The following is a 27110-nucleotide window of genomic DNA, read 5'->3' as shown; positions in this document are numbered from 1 at the left end:
TAATAATAATAATAATAATAATAATAATAATAATAATACATTTCAAAAAGAGCATGCGCTCTTCACATTCACCTGAAGTAGGTGGGAACCCAGCTCGCGACCCACGTTATCCAGCGAGCTAGTTCGGCTCACGTGACCCCACGATTCCCCAAGACCTGCAAACAGAAATTATTTTAAATTTTTTCATTGCACGACTGTAAAAACATTTTTGTCTGTTGTAGGCTAAATCCGTATTGCTCATAGTGCCATGCATTTGGTCAATATAGGAACAATCGGTGTGAAGGTTATTATTTGGCCAGCTATAATAATAATAATAATAATAATAATAATAATAATATAGAATTTAAACTTCAGGACGGAGTTTAGAGCTTAGTGAAATATTTTGAATTCACAGTAAACAAGCTTGTAAGACATTGAAAATGTAAATCGTTTCTGTATATAACACACCCGAAGGAACTAACAAAACTCGATAAAGCAAATAAGAGTTGCTTTCCTCAGGAAGCCCGTTCAATCCCAATTGAAATGCAAATCGTACGAAAACAAACATACACTGAGCAAAGATCAGAGTCAACCCAATTCCCCATTTTAATATTAACCAAATATTCACTTTACGTTTACATAACAGAAACAACCAAATTATTCCTTAACCAGAACTCAAATAGGCAGCCTCTTCAGAACAGAAGATGTGGCGGACAGTAAAGCAGTATACTAATAAATAGGCCACTGAAGGACTTCACGGAACAGTCTTGCAATGAACAAGTTTCCGTTTGTCAAAATGAGGGCTCGAAAGAAAATCATATATATATACAAACTCCGTAATTGCATAGGCCCATTAAATGGACGCATGCGGAGAATAGTATAAATGGGTATTTTGCATACTTTCCATAGCGTACACCCAGAACCCCGCAGTGGAATTATTTGGTCTCTTTGTAGCTCAGAAGCATGGAAGGCAACAACAACAAACAAAAAAAATGACGGCTGTAGGTCTGTCTGTACCTGTCAACTTGATAACATTTTATTTGGTCAGCATCTTTTAAATACAAATTACTGTATCTATTCTAGATCAGGATATTAGACCGAAAAGTAGAGTGACAATTCAAATTTGATTCTAAAAGCACTTTCTCTTCTATGCTTACTCAAATGGTTTAATCAACGCAGACCATTCGGCTACGTCGTATAGGCTACGTAGCGTGGTGGCAGGTCGGCCCGTCTGTTCGTTGTTAATCTGTGTGAGAGCTCTATCTGAGTTCAGAGTTTTCGCACTTGACCTACCGCAGGGGGAAATGGACGCCTCGACATCAGTCCTCTTAAATAATCACAAAATTACAACTGCCTTGAAGCTTATAAGATTAGGAAAACTATCTATAGATACACCACGAGCGTGAAGGAGGTCTAAACCGAACGAAGTGGGCTTTCAAACAAAAGAGGTTGTTGAACAAAGAAAAAGTGTAATTCAGTCTCCCTGAAGGAATCTTTCAATTGCTTACAGGATAGGAGAACGACACCCATCTTTTAACATTAAACCTGGAAAGGTTCCCAGTTATTTAAAATCAACCAATTACCTAAAATTGTTAGCACGTTCACACGACCCAAATAGTTAGTACAGGTTTAAAACAGATGGACTGAGTGAAAACAATGCTATAGGCTACTTTATAGTTTACCACTGAAGTGGAACACTTGGCTTTTGCTTAAGAAATGTATAGGCCTTTGCATACTTGAGTAAATATACATTAACTACTTTAAACAATAGCACCACAAAAACTGTACATAGTCAAAATAGACTGTTGTCATCTTGTCGCTGCAACACATGCACACTAACAAAGTAATGACTCCAAAATGAAATTCAGATTATTTCCAGTCTACATTTATTTATTTATTTTAAATTATACACATTGACCAGGTACAATATTTCCAAGCCGCGGGTAGGTGATCGTAGGTATTTTTATTGAAACAATGTTGCCAGTGATTTATGTAGGCCTATGCATATATTTATATTTTGTAATATAGGATAAAGGGGGGGGGGGGCGTATTTTAATATTCATGTAGGACATCATAAAATTTGAAAATGACATTAAAAAGTGTAAAAAAAAATTTGACACTTAATCGCTCAGCATGTCTGACATACTATGTGGACGGTGGCTAAACAACAAGAATGATTTAATGAAGAGACCACACGGTTCTCAGTAGCAAGCCTCGTAAACAGCGTTCTAATGGGAGTCCTAATTCACGAATTTGAAACACAAAACAACAGCATCTTCAATTATGAATTTATTTTACCATATCACACGTTTCTGACTGTCAAAATATTTTTACCGATTGCAGAGACAAGTTACGTCTATAACATTGTGTTAGAATCAGTACAGGCCTAGCCATAGTGCGCCTCTACCAGCTGAAATGATTTGCGGCATAAGCTACACACTAATTTATTAATAAAAACATTTATGCTCCTTTTTAAATCCATGTGATTCGTTTATTTCCCAAGCTTTTGTTTCTATAGGTAAAATAAAGTAGCCTATGTATTCGATATTTTTCATCTGTAGTTGTTCTGATATGTGTTACTTGATTCTTTGGATAAAACAATAGAAAATACTAAATAAGAAACACGCACGAGGTTATGACTTTTATGTCATTGTCTATGTATCAGTTATTATTATTTTTTATTTATTTATTTATTTATTTGTGCCATTTTCACATACTGTCAGTTTATGTCTAAAACACGGACGCTCCAAGATGTTGAATGAGGCGAGATGTGTACCAAAATAAGAACTACTGCATGAGAAAACAAACAATGGAACTTAATACTCGATCACGCTGTGGTATCTGCAAAGAAAACAACACAGCACATGCCCACGTGGAAAACCGCATCATACAACCAGTAGGCATGAGTATGTGCACGTGTATTTTAAAAAAACGCAATTATACTATGCGATAATTCATTTTTGATTCATTACCTTTTTCATGAAGTCCTGTATTATTTTCCGGTGCACAAAAGAATGTTCTGGAACACGTAGGTCCCTAAGCCATATGTGATCCTAAAACGGAATATATATATATATATATATATATATATATATATAATTGTGTGTGTTGTGATTGTGTGTGTAAAGCGAGAAGAATGCCTGACTGACTGTGCAAATAATCATTCCCTGTAATTATCATGTTACCCCCTGTGTATTTGATTTTTCTCGCTCTCTCTCCGTCTTTCTTCGTTCACCGCCTACTCCGAGCACCTATTCTTCCTCCATCAAACCTCCTCTATGGTTTACAAGGGGGCTCCATATGCTCCGGCTGATCGGACAGTGTGGCACGCGGGCCGCGCTAATTGGCGAGGCTCCCTTGCAGTCACGCAGAAAAGTAGCCCATTGAGACTGGAGAGAAGGTGGCAAATGACGGCTAATAGTCTTCCCGGAGCATCACGGTTGGACGGGCTCTGAAAAGGCACTACTTGCATACATAGCTACATTCCTTTCGGTGTATTCACAGACATAAAAGCGCGTGTCTGTGTAAATCCTTTCCCGTATGTACATGTTTGACAAAGGATTTGAGCGGCTCACTTACAAAATTTTATCTGAAAAATAACGCACTACAATCAATCGCCTCGCATCGTTTACTTATAACAATGGCAAAATGGCAGCAAAGCAAGGGCGAAGTTAAAAAGCCAAAGCCTGCGAGTTACTTTTACAAGATATGCAAACGAAAATACGTCAATTATGCTGCTTTATTCCTTATTTTGCATATCAGATGCAAGCTGAAAAAGAAAATTAATTACAATCCCCCCATCATCCACCCACCCAACCAGGAAAATGATATAGGAGTAAAATGAGGGAAATTTTTGTTCATGAAAATTGGAAAATGTCCAGCAAATCAACTGTGCGTAACAATTTCCGAATTTATTTTGTTTTCTCCCTGAGCTCAAATACCCCAGTTCGTGAAATTGTTCCCTAATGGACAACAGAGGATCAAGTGGCAGCAGGGGCCTATCACAATATGTCAGTGAATGCATACAGCCATTCTCTGTATCTAATGCGATCCAAATATACAAAAATACCAAAGGAAAAAAAAACAACAAAAAAAAAGAAAACTACTACGAATACTACTACCACTAATAATAATAATAATAACAACAACACACTAACAGTTGTTACGACACTAATACATTTAATGGCTAATTTATTTTCTAACATTTAATTGCTAATATTTGCTAAATATTTCTTAAATATGTCATTATTATTATTATTATTAGATGTAGTAGTAGTAGTAGTAGTAATATCTAAATCCCAATATTTAGTTTTGACCGTTGTTAGAAGCAGACAATATGTGCAACATTCGCTGTAACTGGATAGCATAAATGCAAGCTTACCTTCAGGAAAGACAATTCTCATTTTCAAGTAGCTAGTTGTCAATCGTATGATGGAAGCTTTGTCGAGCTGGGATGTGATGGCCGAGGGCAAGGGCAACAATTTTGCCAGTTCATAGAATTCACTATTTTCTTTTTCCCGTCTAGTCCGGGCGGCATTCTTAGACTTTTCTTTCATTGTTGGTTTATTTTTGTTTTAGGGAATTATGTTTTCCTTCCTCTGCTAAAATGCACTCAGAGGTCCAGTACCAAAAGTTGAACGTGATTTCTGCATTAGCTCATTTTGACCATGCCGTGCGTCCTATTATTTCTCATGCGTGGAAAGAAGCGCCCACAATATGTATGAGCTTCTCCCAACTGTACCTGCGGTTCAAGTCGAGGCAAAGCAGCAGTTGTTCTGTTTTAACTTTTAAAACTAAATCCAGCACGGTTCAAAATAGGTCCGATGTCACTTCCAGACTGATGATGGTAATGATGAAACTTCATATCCTGCGTTCAATCTCAACGAAATTGTGAGTATGGTGTTGTCATATTCCTGTTTTTATTTTACATCACGACGAGTTAGGCCCGACATCTTTAAAGTTCACTGGCCAGCGCTGCAATCCTCCGTAGCGGTATTGGAAGTCACAAATAACAGGTCCAACTGGAGGGGAAAAAAACAACGATTGCGCATACATGTGTAGGCTATTTACTCCGGTACAGATAGCCCATTTAAAGAACAACATATAGTTATAACGTGACGTACCAACCAACACATAACACAAGCACACTGCTATAGTCTCAACCATCAGCACGGCATGCATTAGCCTAATGGAAAATATTAAGCGAAACAGTCGACGGGTTATAATAATAGTTAATGCGCATACAGGTCAAGAGTAAGGAAATGCGCAATATTGTATATCGACAAATGGCAAAGTACAAGTACTTGACCAACCTATTTCAAATGAAACGATACATACGCAGTAGCCATTACTCAACATTGTCAATGCATTTTGTTTTAAACAATCGTCCTTGAAATACAATTACCACAAAAGAGTAGCCGTTTGTTATTTGTATCCAAATTGACGTGAAAGCACGTTCTTTAGTAAACTCACCTCAGACCGCTGAGAGAATCCAACTTTCATTTTCACGCGGTCCGCGGAGATTTAACCTTTTTTGACCGAGTTCGCACCTCTTACTGGTTATTTGTCTCTCAAACTCCTAGTGATCCTACAAGAAAAGGCAGGAAGAACCGTTATTGAAAGCACACCTCTAATTTAGGGATGCGAGATTCTAAACTACTTTTCACCCCTCCTCCCCTACAAACTCTCAATCTCTCGTTCTTTCCAAGTACAGCCCACCTCCATTATTTTCCCGTCGCTCCTGCTCTTATTGGCCCATGAGGGTTGAGGTCGATATCCCTATTGGGCATTCTTAATATAAACGTATCGGCGCTTGAAGTGAAACCAGGATTTGTTAGAAATGTTAGCCTCTGACCTTGATAGAACCCAACCTGTAGGAAATTATGGATCGAAAATCCACTTTTGGTTGGTTTACACTACATTCACACTGTTAAATCGTGCATTTCAACAAAGCCACAATAGACGAAATTTAGTTTGTTTGTAATTCACTGGCGACACCGTACTAACAAGATTTGTGTGTTTACAATTGCAATTGTAGGCTACTATCTTTAGCTTGTACAACGATGAAATAGAGTCTTTGATCTCGTTTCAAGCCACTATGTTGCTAGGCCTATTTATATTTTATATTTTCGCTTCTCAATAAACCGCCACGTAGGCTAACCTTCAGATTATGGCTCGATTTAGTAGTAGCAGTAATTCAAAACTATGAAATAAAAATGATATACAAAAAATGTGCTTCGAAAGTGGAGTGACTCATTTAAATGCACAAATACAGATTTTAGATTTTATTCGTTGTTTTTGCGTATTTTAAAATAGCCTAAATAAGTGAGATAAAAAAGCAGCACACCTCACATCGGAGGAACAGGGTCAATTTATACAGAATAGTTAATTATATATATATATATATATATATATATATATATATATATATATATATATACGCACACACACGGTGCAATGGTTGAATGACAGTAAAGGCAATAGTCAGTGGACGTTTGTAAATGACGTTGATTTCTCCTGTAATACAAGAATTGCATACAAGAAATGTTTTTTAAAAGAATATTTGAATTGAAAATTGTAGCGATTTCACCTGCAGACCACGTTATATAACGCAATAAATACTTTTTTTTTTTGCCTACTGAATTAATCTCTTGTTTGACAAACTGATTTCATTTTCATAGCCAGTAGAACGGAGTGACTACTGTACAAAAATGACTCAAATTGGATACAATTAAAGTTTGTAATGGGTGATGGAGATAAACGAGTTGCTAAATTGCAATATTATGGTATTACAATCGTGATAAGGACTCAGTATGCATCTATAATTAGTAGAAGCATTATGCGTTATTAATAAATGACCATTTTAAAACGTCCCGCAGCACCGCAAACCAGTATAAACGATTCTCGCAGTATTTCTAAATTCGATTTTTTTGTATTCCTACGCGCATATGAATAATTTCAGCTATTGGTGATAACACACACATTCAAACACACGGCATGTCGTGTGTTTGTTTTAAAAGATACAACGCTATTTTCTTTTTTTCTTCGCCGTGCCCGTCTCTGTCAAGCCTTAGACGTGGATGCCCCCCGCCCCTTTAATACGAAATCCACCTGCAGCGAGCCTTAAAGCGCAAAATAAGCCCGTCTGCAGTACGTGCACGGAACGGTTGACGCTGGTTTAACCTTTTAGTAAAGCTCGAATTTGCTGCTAATTAAACAGCGTCTGCTGAAAAAGGGGACAATTGAAAATACTCCAGATCACGAAGTCACCAGGAAGGACTTAAGATATCGCTGTAATAAAATGCTATTTCCATTATAGAGGACACGCAATTAACTACCTGCAACCATAGTTGCTATTGATGGTCTAAATTACTACTAATAGGCGTTACTTTGCTGCGTTCGTTTTTAAAATTGCTCAACAGAAAGATTGATTACAACGTGAAAATAACAAAGAAGCCACGAATGTAAAATAATTCTCAATTTAATGCGCCGTTATAACAAATAACAAAAATATGTTAATTTTATTATAAACTAAAGTAAAATATTTTTTTGGTTGAACGAAGAACAGCTGAAATCCAATTCATCATGGAACACGTTCCGTCTCAAGACGTAATTTAGTAGTAGGTTATGTGTATAATCATTTTCTGAAACTTTTTAAATAGGCCTATAAGCTCGAAATATGTCAGAGCTTTTCATAGCTGTTTTACAATTGCCTAATTTCTCATCGGAGATCATTAATCTGATCCTGTTGAGAAAAAATGCGTCGTTACAGTACCAGGGCCGTACTAAAAAATAAATAAATATATATAATTAATTTTACTTATTTAATGATTTATTGAAAATAATTAAACTATGTTATGGATTCCCCTCAGACGGAGAGCCGAGAAAAGCTCGTGAACACTAGTGGCAAAGCCAGTTTTAGAGGCTGAAATCAAGTCAACGAACTAGTAAATAATACACAAACCCAAATTTGACACCATCTGACCACAATATCGTAGAAAATAGTTAATCTACTGGTGATTTAGCATTATTTAGCAAATAAATTATATGAAAAGATGCGGATATCTGTGACAAAGTATTTAACAGTGTCATTATTCACGAATATGATTGACATTTCAAATAAAACGCTATATAAAACTAAAACCACTAATACAAAATATATAAAAAAAAGACTCTTCTGACCGGTTTAAAATAATTGTTGAGAGGCTACAATTAAGGCTCAAGTCTCGCTGTTCAGGTGAGACTCCATGCCCTCTGATTACCTCTAGCATGTACACCTGACTACTCCGCCCCCCTTTATGATGCCTTTATGATGCATTCATGACATCTTAGCTTGTGTTCTCATACCTACCACCACACCTTCAAGTACAACTCACCCCATGTCACGGACGGCCAGAGAATCCTATTTGGTGACGCGAGATTATAATTCTCCCAGTAAAAGTGGTGCATTTGGCAATGCTTCAGTCCTCCTCCCACTGCTGTTTTGTTGTATTGACGCAGCCTAAGGAAGGCAGTTCAGGAACGTCGTGCCAGATGTGCGGCTCTGTAATGAGGACCACTGTTGGGCTATCTTAGAGATTAGGGCCAGCCTGGAGTTCCACAGTCATCCCACCTACAGTCACGGTGTAATGTCATAAACCCTTAACCAAAAAAAAAAAAAAAACACTGCCACAGACCATCAAAGACCCAAGCACGCCCATTTTTACGTTCGTAAACAATAAGCACAAACCCCAGCCAGCGGGAGATTGCGCGTGAAATTAATTAATGTACGGGAGGAGGGGGGACGTGAGAAAAAAAAAAAAAAAAAAACATTTGCACAAGTGTGTTAAAGTTCCACATGTTGCTGGCAGCTTCTGGATAAATGAGTGTGCAGATTACATAAAATGTGCACTCTCCTTTCATAAAATGGCAATTAACAAGAAAAATGGTGAACGTACTAAACATGACTGGTGACCAGGATAATTATTGTGCAAACACTCAGCCCAGAACCAAACATTATTTTTTCTCTCTCCCTCAAAATAGGAGGGGGTGTACACAGGGAATGCTTAATAAAAAAAATAAATAAAATAAAATAAAATAAGAATGGGGAAAAAATGCCTGGGATTAACGAATAAAATGTCAATATTTCACTCTATCCTAAAATGAAGGCTTGCCATAGCATCAATATGCAATACGTTTAAGGAAAAAGAGTGGTGTTCCTATGACGTTCCAAAATGTTGACTCCAGTGTATTCCACTGAATGGGTTTTTTCCCCCTCCTACAAGCACATTCAAATGAAACTGGTCTTTAATACAGCACAGTAGAACAATTTGGATCTTTACTACAAATTAAACAAATCATTAAACACATATTTTGATCTTTATGATTGCATATAAAAATACTTCATGGGCTTTTTAAAAAGCAGAAATATTAATGGGGGTTTTACTAAACAAGTATAATGGCTTTTTTAAAGAGCACAGCAATATACAATGACTAAGTATAAATAAATTAGTGTAATTAAATTAAAAAGTAACTTTACTATCACAAGAAGCAGACCTACAAAGCATATGAACATTATAAGGGCAAAATACACCAGTTAAATGAGGAAAAAAATTATTTACTATACTGCAGCTAAACCTACAAAAGATTTTTGCAAGCGTAAATTATTATAAGAGTGAATATCTCCAAATAAAAATTTAAAAAGGCCAGTTCACTTTACTGCTGTGTATTGCAGCCAAATGGATCACTCCACAGCAACACAGTAAAACTAAACTTCGCAAATAGATTTAGAAACCTAAAAGGTTTTTAAACTCCAAGATACTAAACCATATTAATGCTTTTAGTAGTTTTGCTAAAGCAATATTACTGAATCACTTTAAGCAGCGTGATATTGCGGTAAAAATGTTTTCAGCTCAGAAGATATCGAAGCGAGTGGACCATCTCAGAATCGAAACTTCCTCCCGTTGCATGGTAACTAAAGTCAGCTTAACTCAACCTGACCTCAAATGCCTGTCTACATCAGAGGCCCATTCGGAGAACACAGGTTCAGAAACACAAGCGCTTTATATGAATTCAGTCGGTCACGGAGGTAATGAACGCACTTGGTTTAAACCAGATCACTTCTCACATGTAAATAATGATATTTGTGTTGAATATGCAGGTCCTTAAAAAATTAAAGGAAGATACAAACATACATTTTTCACACTACAAATTTCACCAACAGCTGGCTCTGAGTAACCACAAACAACGAGTGCTTTCAAAGTAAATTTTATTCCAATAATGATCCTACATATTGCAGTACAGCCAGCAGTACAAAATGAACATGTACTACCGCTTAAAATTCCATTTAACATTTTGAGATTTTAATTCAAAGATGTGTGTATGGGAGGGGGGGGGGGGGGTGTTATAATTATGGCTGTTTGTGCAACAACACCGAGAGCCATTTGGAGAATGATTCTAAAGGAAGAGAGCCACCACACGAAGGGACTGTGGGTCAGTAACAATATGGACTCCGCAGAACCAGCGAATAATTTTCCAAGCAGATGTCATAGTTTGGCACATGGAGCAAAGCATGACCCACACACCTGGCCTGCATTCCTTAACCCCGCGTTAAATAACTGCATCCAGGTTTCCCGTGTTTGGCGAGGCAACGCTATAAATTTCCCCCACAACCCCCCGACTCGGGTCTGTGACTCCAATCCTATGTGCACCAGAGTTACGATCCTTAAACCGCAGCTAAAAGATATTTCAAACCAAACCTAAATATTTTACAATCGTGCTTCTCTCCAAACGACAGATTAGATTTACCAGAAACAAATCAAGCGCTGTTTTATAGTTTTTTTTTTTAATGGCCTGTCAAAAAGACACTTTATACTTCAAATGCACCTATATTCAGAGGAAAAACCAGGAAAAAAAAATCATAAATAAGAGAAGTTGCACGGAACTTAAATTTTCAGGATGAATGTTTTTACGTGAATATTTAATGAATGGAATCAGGCACGCAATGCTAAGAGTGCGTACTAATGGAACTAGTCCACTGTCCAAAAAAAAAAAGAACACACAGGTTTAATATGAGCACCCACAGAAACAATGCAAACCTTTCAGTAAAATGCCATATTGGTCAATCAGCACTGAACAACTGAAACTGAAACATTCCACAGTCCAGGCTGAACGTGATCGAGTAAAGTCGACTTCTGTTAGTTTTGGCCGCTGATGTGTGGGCATGCGAGACCCCGCTGGGCTAGAGGACAGCAGTGCCTGTGGAAGTCTACACTGCCGAGCTGATGCTAAGGGTGCGTGGGGTGTGAGCATACAGTTTGTCCAGAAGGAGAATAACGTAAGTTTGCGGCGCTACGATCCACCCCCGCGTGTGGTAGAACGCTCCAAAACCCCACCCTACACACACACCAAATCTCCCTGTGTCACTGAGGTCAGCCTCAACGACCTCTGCTAAGGCAAAGTCACTGCAACGCAGGCCCTTCTCTCCCATTATGACATCACCAATGTGACATCATCCCCGCAATCGCGTCCTGGTTGGCCCCGCCTGCGCTCCGCCGCCTGCTAAGAGCTCCCGCCCACGGCCAGGCTGTCCATGCTCTCCGACACCTCGCTGTTCACCTGGGCGGAGACGCTGGGCGGCGTCACGTTCAGGTGAATGTCGTACTGCTGGTCCAGGCCCAGGTAGCTGTCGCTCATCAGGTACAGGGTGTAGATGCACCTGGATGGGAGGTTCCATTGACAGTTATTAGCGTATCGGGGACAGCGGGCGGTTAGGAAACATTCAGCACTTGGCTGTCCGACAAAGCTGTTTTTCATCAGCAGGCCAGGAGGACACAAAGAACATTAAAAACACAATGTTCCAAAAACAAAATGTAAATCAGTATATCAGTATATCAAGGATGACAGAAATCCTGTTCATAAGATATATTACAGAGGACTATACATAAACCCTGTAGCAGATATCAATTAATACAAGGGTTATTGTTAAAGTTATTGAACAGGTGATACTAAAACACAGATATCACAGACGGGTCATAACTTTCAGTTTCAGCCTGAAGGTGAACTTCCTGCTACCCCATTCACACACACTCACTCATTCCTCTGCAAATCACAGGCTCGTTCAGGCCTGGTCTATCCTCACACTTAAAACCACACCCACCCCAACCCCTATCCCTGCCCCCTAAGGCCTCACCTGCCCGTCTTCTCCGGGGTGAAGAAGGCGACGGAGGCGGTGCTGCGGTTCCGCACATACCCCACCCTCTTGACGGCCAGCAGCTCCCTCTTCTCCACCTCTCCCAGCACCAGGAACCAGCCCTCGTCCTTCAGCTTGGGGAAGTGAGGGGCCATTGCCCGGCTGTCCTGTCTCCTCTGCACCGAGAGGGGAGGATTCTCTCCGTCAGTCAGTGAGTCAATCGACCAATCACATTTTACTGCGCACGGCAACCGTTAGCAACGGTTTGCAGATGTTGTTTTTAAGCGGAGTGATTAAATGATCATAGAAATTAGCAGGTCATAATAACCCTGAAATGAGAAGTCACTAAATACAGTCAGAAAAGTGTAAACAAAAGGAAATAATGGATAATGAATTACATGGCAGATAATAAAAATACAGTTTTGCAGTATGGAGGCAAGAATGGACACTTAAAGCAACAGTACAGTAAGTTTACGATAGAATATTAGGACATTAAAAACAATGTGTAGCCAGAGAGACTTGTTTTGTTGAGTGAGGAAAACATAGAGCAAGAAAGAAGGGAATAGTTGGGGGGGGGGGGCAGATGGACAGAGAGGAAAAGAGAGGGGGGTTAGAGATGCACAGGGACAAACAGCGCGAGAGAAGAAGACCGCACAGATGGAGCAGTGTGGTGTGTCAGAGCAGGGGCAGTGAGGTGTTGTATGGGATGCACCACTGTGCGTATGCACTGGGGTTCTCACACGGATGCGTATTTAGCAAGTTAAACGACAGGAAATAATGCGCCCGTGTGTACACACATCTATACATGCGTCCAGGTACGCAGAGCTGTTTACAAGCATGCAAATGTTAGAGTCCCCAAGAAAAACACTACAGGACGGCATTCTTTATTCTGCAGAAAGAGAGTTAGTTCACACAGCAGCATGTATGTTCAGTCCCACAGAGTCGCATTCCCTCTGAGCATTCATAACATTCACATCACATCACTTTGCTGATTACCTTCGGCTTAGCGAATCATCATTTGAATCACCGTCACCGTATGTCCAGTGGTCTCCAAAATAAATACATTGCTTCAGAGAGAGAGCCTAGGCCCCCTCCCATCTTTTAATTGATCATTATGAACCATGGATAATATTAATATTTATTAATGACTGAGCTTCCTGTACTCTTCACTCCAGTGCCCAGGTTTCCCGCAATAATCACAATCACCTGTCCTACTCTGTTCCAGAGCATTCCCTCCTTTCACTGGTCCCTGCACACAAAGTTCCCCAAGTACAGTATCTGACCATGTGACCCCGTCTGATGATACACAACGCTGCGGTCATTCCAGCTTTCATCTCAGCTCTAAAACCTGTCACTAATTGTTGTTTGGCTGGCACTGAATCTTTCTTTACATTTCGCAACCAACAACTGCTCCCAAACACATCCCAGAATGTTCCTGCAAACTCAGAGCACGTCTGTGTGCAGGCACTCGGGTTTATCAGGGACCGCTCCCATTTGCAGTTCTTTAATTGTATCTTCGAGAGTTTTCACTTTATTACATGATTCATCACGCGCAGTGTCAAGAGTTCTTACTGTTTTTGACAGTTCTTACTTCTTTTATATACCAATGAAATGTAACTAATGATGATTTGCTAATGCTGGAGGTAAGCACGAGTGATGTGACATGATTGACACGAATGCTCAGAGGGTCTGCCCCTCTGTGGGATCTTGAGCAGACATCTTGTTGTGTGAATGGACTCCCCTTCAGCAGAATAAAGAATACTGATTGTTTACAGTTCCTGTCTTGTACTTTTTCCTACCAGCTCTCAGTCTTACAGTATATACTAGGGACACCAAGTCTGAGTGGTTAACAGATGAAAGAATGGAATTTGATTTAATTAGGAATCCCAGACAAAGTCAATTAACAGTGTCGTGAATAATACACACAGGCATTGCAGCAGATATTAGATTCATCCAAACATAGGCTAATGAATAGTTAAGTGCTGCTATATCAAATTAAACATCTAAAAGTAGCCATTTGTAATGTTAAAATAGAATGTTTATTCCTTATATAAACCACAAAACTATATATTACATTTTCAGAAGATCAATGAAAACAGGTTTGTTTAGCTCATTAGCTACATTAGCCGCTTTGTAATTTTTGTATTTGGCATCATGGAGAATCTGTCAAGGCAGCGCTATTTTTTTTGGGTTGTAACGCCCTCGTTTCGTCTGGAGGTTTAAATAGTTAGTCCCCCATTCCCTCACACAGATCGGACTTCTTCACGTTCCTTCTGGCTGAGAAGCTTTGTAAAGGTTCAATTTGATGAGCGACACGTGCTTTGCTTTGCTAAAGGAAGGCGTAGCGCACTAGCATAGCTGTGATCGTCTCATTGTTTTGCAGTTAAATGAGAAGCGGTACAGTGCGCGGAGGGGCAGGGGTACACACACGCAGTGGGGTTTACGCTCCTACCTTCTGGCCGCCCGTGTTGAGGCGGTGCAGGTGGACCTGCAGGACGTACTCCTGGTCGGCGTGGATGTCCAGCCAGCTCTTCTGGTTGCGGATGTTGGCCACGGCGGAGGGCAGCAGCCGCTCGCTCTGCTCCTGGCTCTCCCCCCACCAGCCCTTCACCCTCATCTCCACCTCCAGCACCGGCAGGTGGCTGAGGAACGCCCAGGCCTGGGAGGGGCGGGGACAGGTGAGGCCACGCCCACTGAAGCTTCGCGTGTCGGGTTGGGGGCAGCCAATGGCAAAGCCCCGCCCTGACGGCTCATAAGCATGCGGCCTGCATTGATCCTTCACACACAAACCTTTGCATCGTGACAACCGTACTCAATGTTTAACCCAGCTATATATATGGTAGGAGCATTATTTCACCAATCTACCTTTACCACAGACTCAGATAACGAGTAGGCATTTGTTCTTTGATCTGATGTACAACAGCACCGCATGCATTATGGGAATAGTTGGTCGTTTCTGGGGGTCATCAGATAAGAAAGTTTAGCAGAAAAGCTGCAGGAAGCCTTTTAGCTCCAGCTATTTTGGACACAGTAAGAGTGTAGCAGTTTTCCAATCACAGATGTGCCTGTCGGGGGGGGGGGGGGGGAGAGATATAAAAACAATTGTCCCCTATCACAATGCTCCCCCCTCTCTTTCCACACCCTAAGTACAGAGCTGTAGAAAGCCATGCGCACCTTACCCACCCCCCTGCAGCCAGTCACTCTCTCCTCTGGTGAGCGGGGGGTGGCGGGGGGGCAGGAGCCTCTTTCCAGCCTGCAGCCGCAGCGCTGCCACCCCGCTGTGCCATCCTGTAACCCCTGCCACCCCCTGCCCCCCCCCGCTCCACCCCGCGGGGGAGATGTGACTGCAGCCGCTTCCAACTGCTCAACCTCTCCTGCTGCAAGGCCCAGGGCCCTCACACTGGGGCAGATAGGGAAGGGACAGACTGAGCAAGGAGGAGAGATGGAGAGAGGGAGACAGGAAAAGAGAGAGAGAGCGAGAGAGAGAGTGTGTGAGTGTGAGTGTCTCAGTGTGTGTGTGTCTCAGTGAGTGTGTGTGTGTCTTCCTCAGTGTGTGTATATGGGTAAGCTTGGTGTATCCATGTGTATACAGCTTTCAGAGCTCACAGTGCTTCCATACTGCTGCTTGTAGGAATCCAGTAGCATATCCACACCTTTTCCATCCCTCCCTCTCTCCCTCTTTCCATGTGTTGCTTTTACCATGGCTGCATAACAGCCCCGAAACTGCTGTGTTCTCACTGAATAAAGCGAAAAAAGAGCAGTGTTCAAAAAACCAAAGCAGAGGAGAAAGAAGAGAGAGAGAGAGAGAGAGAGAGAAAGGAGTGAAAGCGGAGAGGAGAGGAAGGGGCAGTCCGGCGGTCTTGGTGGCCGTGTGTCAGTATTAAAAACCCTCAGCATCGCGCAGCCAAACATATTTATGCGAGGATTAGCGGGCCCAGAGCGAATCAGACGAGAACGTCCCGGTGCATGCGCTTATTTAATTAGCAGGGCCCCGGCTCCGGCGGGGAGTGGGCGGGGAGGGGGCGCGGCCTGAATACTGATGCGGGTGATCGCCGCGGCGCCCGGCAGAGCTCATTACCGCTGCAATTAGCACTTAGATTGGCGCAGTAAACCCTCTGATTCGAACGGTAATTGGGGATCCTGGAGTTACCTGAGAGCCTCTTGCCTCAGCGCAGCGACAGATTGCGGCTGAAATGGAGGCCATTGGGTTGGGGGGGGCGTGGGTGATACACAGCAACTCACGTCAACTCAAACAAAGAGAGAAAATGGGTTTCTTTGTGTGTGTGTGTGTGTGTGTGTGTGTGTATTACCCTTCTGTCACAGTACTTTCACAGAAACATCAAAAAACAAAAAATATATACCCATGCAATAAAACAAAATCAAATATCAGAACCAAAAATATACAGAAGCAAAAAAAGATTAGATTTTAAAGAGATTCGATTTCAGAGCGATTGTTGATGTCTCTCACTGTTTCTATTTTAGCCCCAAAATAAGCAGCTACTGCACTACCACTGCCACTAGTTACAGAACAACTACAACCATGAGTAAGAATATTAAGAAATGTAGAAGTAATCAACATTCCCCCGCAATAATCTGCCTAGCAATGCAATCTACCTTAAGAGAATGATATTAATACAGTCTTTATTCAAAGAGTTATTAAAGCAGTCTTTACTTGATTGCTTAAGTGTTATAAAGGCTTTACTCTACGTTAGTCAATAGTGCCTTTACTCTGAGCGAGTCTTCCTCAAACAGTCTTCCTGCAACTGAGTGAGCACCAATAATGCAGTGGCAATACTAGCTGCTCAGCTACAGTTTGTCATGGCCTGAGGGACACACAGGCCATGACAAATTCTATTGACCAGGCAGTTGCATGAAAAACCCTAACCTATACCTCATCGATAAAACAAAGGATAGTGTGTCAGTTGTGAACTGTTTTACAAAAAATCAATAATATTGGTTACACCATATTGTAATCAATCAGATTACAATCACTATTGACAAACTAAATGGTATGGCAATATGTACCAGTCACAAAAAATGGCCAGCGTAGGGTAGACATACACAGTACATGAACATATACATGCTTTCCCTCAGTGTAATACATATTCAGCAATTGGGAGTTTGCGTGTGATGTAAGCAAACAGGTTGCCTGTATAACCATACAGCCGTACTAAAACAGAGCTTGTCTTAAGGTGCAGAATGTGGCTCTCATTCAAGTTGTTATCGCTGGAGCCAATATGGAGTCCTGGGTTTGGACCCCCCTTGCTCTACATGGCCACGTAATGCACGTTACCTGGACGACCTGACCGCACAAATGAAGCCCAGAACCTGCCGTGGGCTCAAAATGGCTGCCGAGTGAGTGAGTGGGAAGCCTGAGAGGCGGAGGGATGTGTGAGCTCCCCCGGGATTTCTCGAGCACTCTGACCTAAACTCGTTCCTTCAACGCGCCGTCTCGCGTTTCTTAACGTCCCTGAGAAAGACGTCCTTCGCTTCCCGAGGCGATCTGTGACCAGCAACCGCTCTGACGACCGCGGGGACAAAGGTCGACCACGACGGTTCAACGGGCATCGACGGTGTCTTCGCGAGAAGCAGATAGAATAGACACGGAGGTGCTTCCCTGAACTTCAAGAAGAAACGTTTGGACCTGCTCTGTGTGCTCCTCAGATAATCACTGCCCCTTCCGGAAAACTCCAGCAGCCTTTTTAAATTCAAGCTGAAATACCTAGCATTTAAAAAATAAAACTTCAAAAAATCTCTAGTCTTATTTTCGTGAAAGCATAAAGCACTCACAGGACAGGAGTTTTGTGTATATGCTGTGTGCGCGTGTGACATCCTGCGTGATGGTAAAGTGGTCGCGGGTATATCTGCATTATTCTCCCTCTGAAGGAAACAAACCATTTCCTGCAGTCTGGGATGTGGGGGAGCGTTACCTGGGAAACCTGGCTTTGCTGCAGCCCGCCCTCCACGATGGCGGCGAAGGCGCTCTCCCGCCCGTCGCAGGCCGCCATCAGCTCGGGCAGCCCCTCGATTGGGCCCTGGAATCCTCTGGCCCCGCCCATCGCCTTCCCGGGGCTCCACTTCCTGTCGCGAAGAAGAAGGAAGAGGAGAAGATGAGGGACGCGATCACGCGGCAGAACCGCCCCCCGTCGGCGCGGCGCGGTGGAAATCCCGCTAATGCCGCCGGCGGGCCGGGCACGGGCCGCCGCCGCGGGGGCTGCCTGCCTCGCTCATCCCCTCTTTCCATTTTTATTGTGTTTTACAAATTAGGCGTCCCTCCAGGAAGCCGGGCCTGAAATGCGCATTACGCGCATGAAAAGATCCGGCGCTTAGATAGCGGACTCCCGCCTTTCCCAGCGACCGGGGCGGGCCGCTCGAAGGCCGCCCCCCGAAGCCGCGTCCGCTAAGTGATGCTAATCGTGTTTGCGGAGTTTCAAAAGCGCCCGAGGAAGGATTAGTACCTGATTTCTCTTCTGCGGCCATGTCAGAATGGAGCAGGGTGGGGAGGGGGGGTAATAACCGCGCAGCGTGAACACGCGGGCGGCACGGGTGGTGACGCTGGTGAGGAAAACGCCTCTGGAATGCAAATGGAGGAAGCGCTTTAACTCCTCAGAGTGCGCTAGTCCGTCGGGAGAGGTTGGCGGCTTGTTCCTGATGCGCTGGGCCGGTTCCGTGGCCACTGGCCACTGGACATGAGGTGGGAGGGGAGCTCCCAGGCCAGGGGCGAGACGCGTGGTGGGGAGGGGAGAGGACGGCAGGGGACAGGTGTGGAATTCTGAGAGGGACGCGCGGAATAAAGGCTTCTGTGCCTGGAATGGCACCTGTCGGACTATGGCCCTGCTCGCTGGAGTGAAACGGAGCGATCCTCCACACACACGCGCTCCTGCGTGTGCAACTCCCTTCTGGCTGAGGTCTCTTCTATATTATGCCCAGAGCCTGATGCAGACTGAACTCCACTCACACCCGGATCATGGCTGAATAATGCAGACCTCCAAGGGATGTACAGATAATGGTTTCATTCCATTAGTGACTAAAGTGTCCAGGTTAACATACTGTATCAAATATTTACATGTACTTATTGTATGTTCTTATTTATATTTAGTATGTATGTTTGAGTGTTGTGCGTGTGTGTGTGTGTGTGTGTATGTGTATATGTGTGTGTATGTGTGTGTGTCTGTATGTGCTTGTATGTGCGTGTGTGTGTGTGTGTGTCTGTATGTGCTTGTATGCGCGTGCGTGTGTGTGTGTGTGTGTGTGTGTGTGTGTGTGTGTGTGTCTGTATGTGCTTGTATGTGTGTGTGTGTGTGTGTGTGTGTCTGTATGTGCTTGTATGCGCGTGCGTGCGTGCGTGCGTGCGTGTGTGTGTGTGTGCTTGTATGTGCATGCGTGTGTGCGAAAGACTACCTGAACAGGTAGAGGTCCTGCTGCTCAATGTGGGGCAGGGTGAGCAGAGAGGAGTCGTGGAGCCACCTGGCCTGAATGATCATCTGCACCAGGTTACACACACTGAGCGCAGTGACCAGCCAGCCCTCACTGGCTGCTACATCCAGCATGGCCTGCAGGGACAGAGAGAGACAGTCACACACAGTGTATATATACACACACACATGCATGTATATGCAACAACACACACACACACACGCACATGCATGTATATGCAACAACACACACACACACACACACACACACACACACGCACGCACATGCATGTATATGCAACAACACACACACACACATGTATATGCAACACACACACACGCATGTATACACAACAACACGCACACACACACGCACACGCATGTATATGCAACAACACACACACACACACACACACACGCATGTATATGCAACACACACACACGCATGTATACACAACACGCACACACACATGCATGTATACACAACACACACACACGTATACACAACACACACATGTATACACAACAAAACACACACACGCATGTATACACAACAACACACACACACATGCATGTATACACAACACACACACACACACACATGCATACACAACAATACACACACACGCATGTATATGCAACAAACATACACACATATACACACACACACACAAACACACACTCACGTGAACACACACACAGACACAAAGGCACACGCATTCAGAATCTCAGACGTTGTTACACACACGCACAAATACAAATGATAAATTAGGCGCACAAAAGCGTGTTCTCTCCCTCTCACACGCGGACACACACATGGCCAGCCTCGGAGACTGGTTACCATGGGAACAACATCACCCTGGAACGAGGAGGAAATCGGTGCAGTTGCAAGGGCCGTCCAGGAAGAGCAAGGGTCATCCGGACCCCCCCCCCCCCCCTCAATTAGTGAGAAAATGGCGGGCTCGTAAAGGATGCTCCGGATGGCAGCTTTCTGCAGCAGCGCAATCACGCAGAGGCCAAAACGTCCGCTAGCTCAGACCCCGTCCTCGGCACCGCGCTCCGCCAACGTCAGGAGAGGGAGCGAGCTGCAGCCATCGCCGCGAACCCTCAGACGACCGGGAAACACGAAGGCTCGGGAAAGGCAAAGAGGGAGAGTTCATGAGCAGCCCGAGCCTGCCGTGCGAGGGGAAAGCTACGCGCAGACTGTCAGACAGAGGGAGCGGCCAGGGACACGCGGCCCTGAGGGGTTACACACGCAGACTGTCAGACAGAGGGAGCGGCCAGGGACACGCGGCCCTGAGGGGTTACACACGCAGACTGCTCGCTAAGGCCCCAGGGTCGCGGTGGCTGAAACTCACAGCTGCGCAGATAAACCAAACTGGCCCATAATCCCTCGCCAGCTCGTGAATTTCACAACCAAACTGGTGGCTGCTTGTGTCGTTACCATGTGTTGCGAGAAATCAGGGTGTGTGGTGATATTGTGCTGTTGCAAGTCAACATTAAAACACACGCACACACTCACACTTTTAGGTCCAACACATTCATCATCACAACTCTGAGCGTGAAGAGTTTTAAAAAAGATGCCTTGCAATCAATGCACATCACGATCGAGGAGTAAGCACCTTCAGCCACAGTTGGCTTTAGCTGATGTCGTCGTTGCCAACATCACCTTAGCCACGACACCTGCCAAACGTGCTCCAACAACCACCCACCCCCTCTTTCACAGAGATCTCCTCTTCTGGCTATCCAAAATAACAGCCAATTATTATGCACAACAGTGAGCGTGCTAGGATGTTGTACAGTATTAGAACACAGGCGAAACTACGCTTTAATCCACAGCGTTTGTGTAAAACACAGGAGAGGTGGAGCACAGGACGGGATTACACATTCAGTGCAATGTGAAGACATGCTGCTGACATGTGGCTTCGCCTCATCTGCCCTGTCTCCTAAGCAACAGCTGCCACCTCTCTCTCTCTCTCTCTCTCTCCCCCCCTCTGCATCCCTCCCCCCCTCCCTCCCTCCCCCTCTGCCTCCTGCCCCTCCTCTCCTTGTCCCCGTTTTTCTGGCTCTCTCCTTCCCCCTTCAACCTCCCCTCATTTCCCCCTCTCGTGTCTCTCTCTCCGTGTCCCCTCCGTCTCACTCCCTCCCTCTTTTCTCTTTATCTTCCTGTCCCTTTCCCTCCTTTACCCCTCTCTCCTTCTTTCCTCCCTCCCTCCCTCCCTCCCTCTATCCCTCTTGTGGCCCTCTTTCTTCACCCCCTCTGTTTCTCTCCCTCCCTCTGCTGAACCTTCTAGAACCCTCATCCTCAAAAGGTTAGCCCTCGCGGAGCTCAGCTGCGCTCTAACAAACTTAATTAATCAAAAAGTCATTTCCTGGCTGTAACTATGACTAAAAAGCACCTCAAGTGCACCAGCAAGCCCACAAGTTAATCAAAATGCTAATGCAGTACAAATTAAAGTTGTGATTAACATTTCACAGTAGCTGCTTGAGCAAATTGATCACACAAATGGGTTAGACATTACTCATGTCCTCTGGCACTCCCGCCTCGTGGCGGGGGGAGGGGGGGGGGGAGGAGGAGGGGACGGAGGGACACGACAGACGCGTGGAGCTCCTGAACTGTCCACCGTGCGGGAGGATCGTGGGAGATTATGGGAAAAACACACTGAAGTCAGACAAGATGGCTGCGCTCTGTGTGTGCCTGTGAGAGTGTAGGATGTGTGTCTGTGAGAATGTAGGGTGCGTGTCTGTGAGAGGGTAGGGTGTGTGTCTGTGAGTGAGTAGGATATATGTCTGTGAGAGTGTAGGGTGTGTGTCTGTGACAGTGTAGGGTGTGTGTCTGTGACAGTGTAGGGTGTGTGTCTGTGAGAGTATAGGGTATGTGTCTGTGAGTGTAGGATGTAAGTCTATGAGTGTAGGGTGTGTCTGTGAGAGCGTAAGGTGTGTGTCTGTGAGAGCGTAGGGTATGTGTCTGTGAGAATGTAGGGTGTGTGTGTCTGTGAGAGTGTAGGGTGTGTGTCTGTGAGAGTGTAGGGTGTGTGTCTGTGAGAGTGTAGGGTGTGTGTCTGTGAGAGGGTAGGGTGTGTGTCTGTGAGAGTGTAGGGTGTGTGTCTGTGAGAATGTAGGGTGTGTGTCTGTGAGAGTTTAGGGTGTGTGTCTGTGAGAGTGTAGGGTGTGTGTCTGTGAGAGTGTAGGGTGTGTGTCTGTGAGAGTGTAGGGTGTGTGTCTGTGAGAGTGTAGGGTGTGTGTCTGTGAGAGGGTAGAGTGTGTGTCTGTGAGAGTAGTGTGTGTGTCTGTGAGAATGTAGGGTGTGTGTCTGTGAGAATGTAGGGTGTGTGTCTGTGAGAGGGTAGGGTGTGTGTCTGTGAGAGTGTAAGGTGTGTGTCTGTGAGAGGGTAGGGTGTGTGTCTGTGAGAGTGTAGGGTGTGTGTCTGTGAGAGTGTAGGGTGTGCGTCTGTTGAGCATATGTTGCGTGTGTCTATGGGAGAATAGTATGCGTGTGTATGGTGAGATCAGAGTGGACACAGGAGAGTAGAGTGACAGTATTTCCATAGCCTGGCGCTGCAGGAGCTCACTAAAGTAGCCACATGGACAGGCATGGACAATCACTAACAGATACGAACAGCATAGATAATCAATGGCACACCCCAAGGCATGGACAATCGCTGACAGAGCTTCAGGCATGGAGAACTACTACAACATGCGCAGCAATGGAGAATGGTCAGATAGCCCTCAGGCATGGCCAATCGCTAACAGATTCACCAGTTTGTGGTACAGACAATAACAATCCACAGCACCAGGACTCCTCCTCCCCTCGATATCTGCTGTCATGTGAGCAGGTGAGGTCTGGATTACTGGTCAGTAATTAAAGACAACTGCCTTGTGCCTGCTCTTATACAAAGGCCCGTCACCCATTCACATACACATACAGTACTTACACAGATACACTCACATGTACAGTACACACGTCATGCACTTTGTGTTATGGCAGGCCACATATAAATCATTATGACTATTTATAAAGGGTGCCCATAAAGTGAATTTACACTGAGGGAACCCACACACAATGAGAGGCCCCTGAGCTTATGACGTTACACACATACACACAGCAGAACCCCTTTTTTACGTATTTCCACTGCTGAGAATATAAAATCACACACTGTCCAAAAACGTGTGGGAGACAGCTTAAAAAACAGCCACTGGTGCAAGGCTGTCACTGCTGAGTGTCGTACCAGTGATCTGTAGGAGGCGGGGCCAGGCAGAGCAGGCTGCTGATGTCAGAAGTATTGCAGTAGTGTCTGTGTGAATAACGGCAATGATGTAAAGAGGCAAAACGTGAGAGCGGGAAGTGACACGCTCATCTTTGTTTGGTTACAAAAAACAAAAAAGAGAAAAGAAGAGGAAGCACAGTCCTGGAGCTACAGCCCTTCCCTGTTTGGATTCCTCCAGTGCTTTAGTACAAGGCCAGGACTGGAAAAACTCTAATCAAAATTTCTGAAGGGAAAAAAATGATTTTGGAAGCAGATGAGCATGTAATCAGAAGACAGGCTGAGGTCAAAGCACATTCTTCTCACCCCCAGGTCAGGTGACCTTCTGAGATAGCGTCCTATTGTTCAGTTGTTTCGTACGCTCCCTTGGGCGTCCGAGGAACAGCTCGCTCCCTTTAACAGCTCCCGCGGCCGCAGCATCACGCAGCGACGGCGGCCGCTCTGACAAACGGCAGCGGAGCGTACAGAAACGCGGGGGTGCCGCAGACGCCGTCCACACGTGCAGTTACACAAGTTCAGCAGAGCTGCGGATTTGAGGGCGGGTTGCTGGTAGATTCAGAGTCGCTCATTCATTTAAAATAATGGCTCCTGTGATGATGTTAACCTGATGGATGTTAACAAAGCAGTATTCAGGAACTTATTTTACCCAAAAAGACAGGGACAAAAAGCCTGTTGTCATCAAAGACGTTGTAAAGGACGGTGAGGTAATGCTATAATGAGTGCACAAACACACGTACGTGCCCACACACACACAAACACGTACGTGCCACACACACCCCCCCCCCCACACACACACACACACCCACACACACACACACAAGCACGCTTGGAGTAACCTCCTGGTTCCAAGTAAGCAGTCTTCAGAAGTCTTCAGTCTTGATGTGCAGATACTTCTACAGACTGCTTGGCCACCCCCGTAATCACTTCAAGCAGCCTTTCTATGAGGGGTTTTGGTAGGGGGAGAGAGTGGGGGGGATTTCCCCAAGCAGACATTTCAGAGCCCCACCCCAACCCTTCTCTTGCACATGGAAATGTACTCTGGGCCAGGCCTGGGCAGGTCTTATGATGGATGAAAGTAAAGCATTTGGCTTGGATCACAATGAAGGACCCTGACAGCAGGCCGTGGAACTGGGGGGTAGTGCTGGTGAGTGGAGGGGGGCTCATTCGGGGAGCACAACACACTGCCGTGTGGGGGAGACGGGTTCGAGGGGGGAAGGGTGTGAGGTGTAAGAGCAGTACAGGCAGAGTGGGGTCCACAACTCCACAACTCGTCTGCTCCCAACCTCTCCTTCTCCTCCACCACACCTGACATAGGAGCTTCCCAACTGAGGTTTACACACACACACACACACACACAGTCACGCTCACTTACACATACACACACACACGCACGCAGCACGCACACACACGCGCACACACACACACACACACAGACTGGCCTGGCAGATGCGCATGGCGTTGTCCAGCACGGTCTTCGTGTCGGTGCCGTAGTCGCTGCAGGGCAGGGTGGCGCGGCTGAAGTGGGCCTGCAGCAGCAGGTGGGCCTTGGTGTGAGCGCTGTCGTAGGAGTGGGGGTTCACCTCCAGGGGGAGCCGGCGAGCCAGCTCGCTGTTCAGCTGGTCCTCGTTGTGTCTGACCGGCAGCTCGGCATACTCCTCCGCGTCCTGTCCAGAGAGAGAGGGAGGGAGGGAGGGAGAGAGAGCGAGAGAGATCAAAGAACAGACAGCGGAGAAACCACAATCCCCCGTGTGAGAGCCTGTTCCCTTTAGTGATCCCCCACAGGTGTTTCTGCGGGGGTAAGGAAAGGAAGAGTGGAGGGGCGTCTGAGGCGGGGATGAAGTTTCCACTCCTTCTCCAAGTTGGTGGCTCCGCACAGCCCAGGTATGCTGGGAATACGGTCAATAGCAGCTCATTACAGAAACAGCTGCAACTCGGAGCCAAACGCAAGCGCTGTTCTTCTGTGCGTCTTCGATAGCGAGCGCTCGTGCGCTCGAAGATGGGTCACTGAGGAAAGAAAGGTTGGCTCAACCAGCCAGTAGCTTCATTATCAGTACTAAAGGAACTCAACGCGCCACCTTCAGCGGCCTTATTTTGTACCGTTCAGTTTTTGATTTACGTTTCACCGCACACAGCGAAGAAGCGCTCTCGGTTTCATCCGCCTCACGGAGGCTCCAGTCAGGGTCCACATCTGTCAGGGAGGTGCGCTCCCTTACGATGCCGTATGTGGGTACTCGGGATTACACTAGAACGGTATGACAAATGAGGTTTAAATCACGCTACGCTGGGGTGGAACTGGCAGAATGCCCAATTTCATGGCACTAACACATGATGAGTCATCTAAAGGGTCTCAGCGGTGAACGGGATACTCCCGACTCTTAAAGCGATCCAGCTCCGGGTTTTTCCACTGGCTCAACCGGGTTCCTCTGCATATAAGACACGCTCCTAGTTAGCAAAGTCTTCACTCGGAAAGCTAACGAAACTCCTTTTAATGTATGAATGGGCTTGGGTATATAATACTACAGTTTACAGTGGAATTAGGAGAACACACTGAAATAAAATCACATCGGCCATCATACGCTCAAAGATCTTGAAGGAGGCATAATCTGTTGACAAGGACTTCAATGCATAGTTCCTTTACATGGCTGCACAGGAAACTACTTACTGCCTGACTAGTCCCTCCCCTCTGTTTGTTTAACTGTATGTCTCCAGTGGTCGCTAGCCCACTGAACGTTATGTCTTTGGAACTCTGGACATTTCAAAATATAATGCAAACAATAACACCACAATAAATGTATGTCATTCATAATATTTGCGACACCTGTAATGGAAACAGGATGAAATAGCAGGATGAAATAAGATACAAACTATATTCTGGCATTCTGATTAAAACAAATGATTTGCCACACAGACTAATAATATTAAAAACCCTAGGAGTGATTTCAGTTTTAATTTACTCATGTTGAGTAAGGTAGCTTGTTTCTGACTTTTCCTTCAAATTAAGTGCTTTCTCTTTGAATCCCGCAATTCCACCGGTGGCTGACTGGCTGAGTAAATATTATGATCAATAAAAGCACCTATGTCAGACACTGAAAGACAATTGGCTCAAAGAAACAGAAACAATTATTTTGTGGTTCAAGTCTGGGTCATCGGCAGTTGTAATCTTAAAACAAGCACGGAACTGTTCAGACCCACGGCGCAACTCACTTCTGCAGACACATTTTAGGTGGCACCACCTGTTCATGCGTCCTACTAAACGAAGCACCACTTGCGCATGCGTCCCAC

The 27110-nt window shown here is 44.8% G+C and overlaps 2 protein-coding genes across 9 annotated transcripts in view; both read right to left on the bottom strand.

Annotated features, from left to right (window-relative positions):
• The window catches only part of sim1a (SIM bHLH transcription factor 1a), a 21562-nt gene extending 15922 nt beyond the window's left edge, over nucleotides 1–5640 (bottom strand). The window contains exons 1-3 of one of the 8 annotated variants that reach the window (XM_064343030.1): nucleotides 5452–5640; nucleotides 4361–5000; nucleotides 73–155 (exon numbers count right to left, since the gene is read on the bottom strand). In XM_064343030.1, coding sequence (XP_064199100.1) covers nucleotides 73–155; nucleotides 4361–4535 — 258 coding nt within the window. In that variant the 5' untranslated portion in view covers nucleotides 4536–5000; nucleotides 5452–5640. The other 7 variants (XM_064343074.1, XM_064343082.1, XM_064343065.1 and 4 more) reach the window with 7 other exon arrangements.
• Nucleotides 5641–10208: 4568 nt separating this feature from the next.
• ascc3 (activating signal cointegrator 1 complex subunit 3) overlaps nucleotides 10209–27110 on the bottom strand; it is a 236487-nt gene continuing 219585 nt past the window's right edge. Inside the window, exons 38-43 of the mRNA XM_064344119.1 lie at nucleotides 25268–25492; nucleotides 19550–19701; nucleotides 18079–18229; nucleotides 14601–14807; nucleotides 12149–12324; nucleotides 10209–11674 (exon numbers count right to left, since the gene is read on the bottom strand). Of these exons, the coding sequence (XP_064200189.1) occupies nucleotides 11518–11674; nucleotides 12149–12324; nucleotides 14601–14807; nucleotides 18079–18229; nucleotides 19550–19701; nucleotides 25268–25492 (1068 nt within the window). The 3' untranslated portion in view covers nucleotides 10209–11517. The remainder of the gene's footprint in view (nucleotides 11675–12148; nucleotides 12325–14600; nucleotides 14808–18078; nucleotides 18230–19549; nucleotides 19702–25267; nucleotides 25493–27110) is intronic.

Source organism: Anguilla rostrata, chromosome 1, assembly GCF_018555375.3.
Source record: "Anguilla rostrata isolate EN2019 chromosome 1, ASM1855537v3, whole genome shotgun sequence".
Taxonomy (NCBI): Eukaryota; Metazoa; Chordata; class Actinopteri; order Anguilliformes; family Anguillidae; genus Anguilla; species Anguilla rostrata.
Note: the sequence above shows the minus strand (reverse complement) of the source record. Positions and strands in the feature narration are given on the sequence as shown.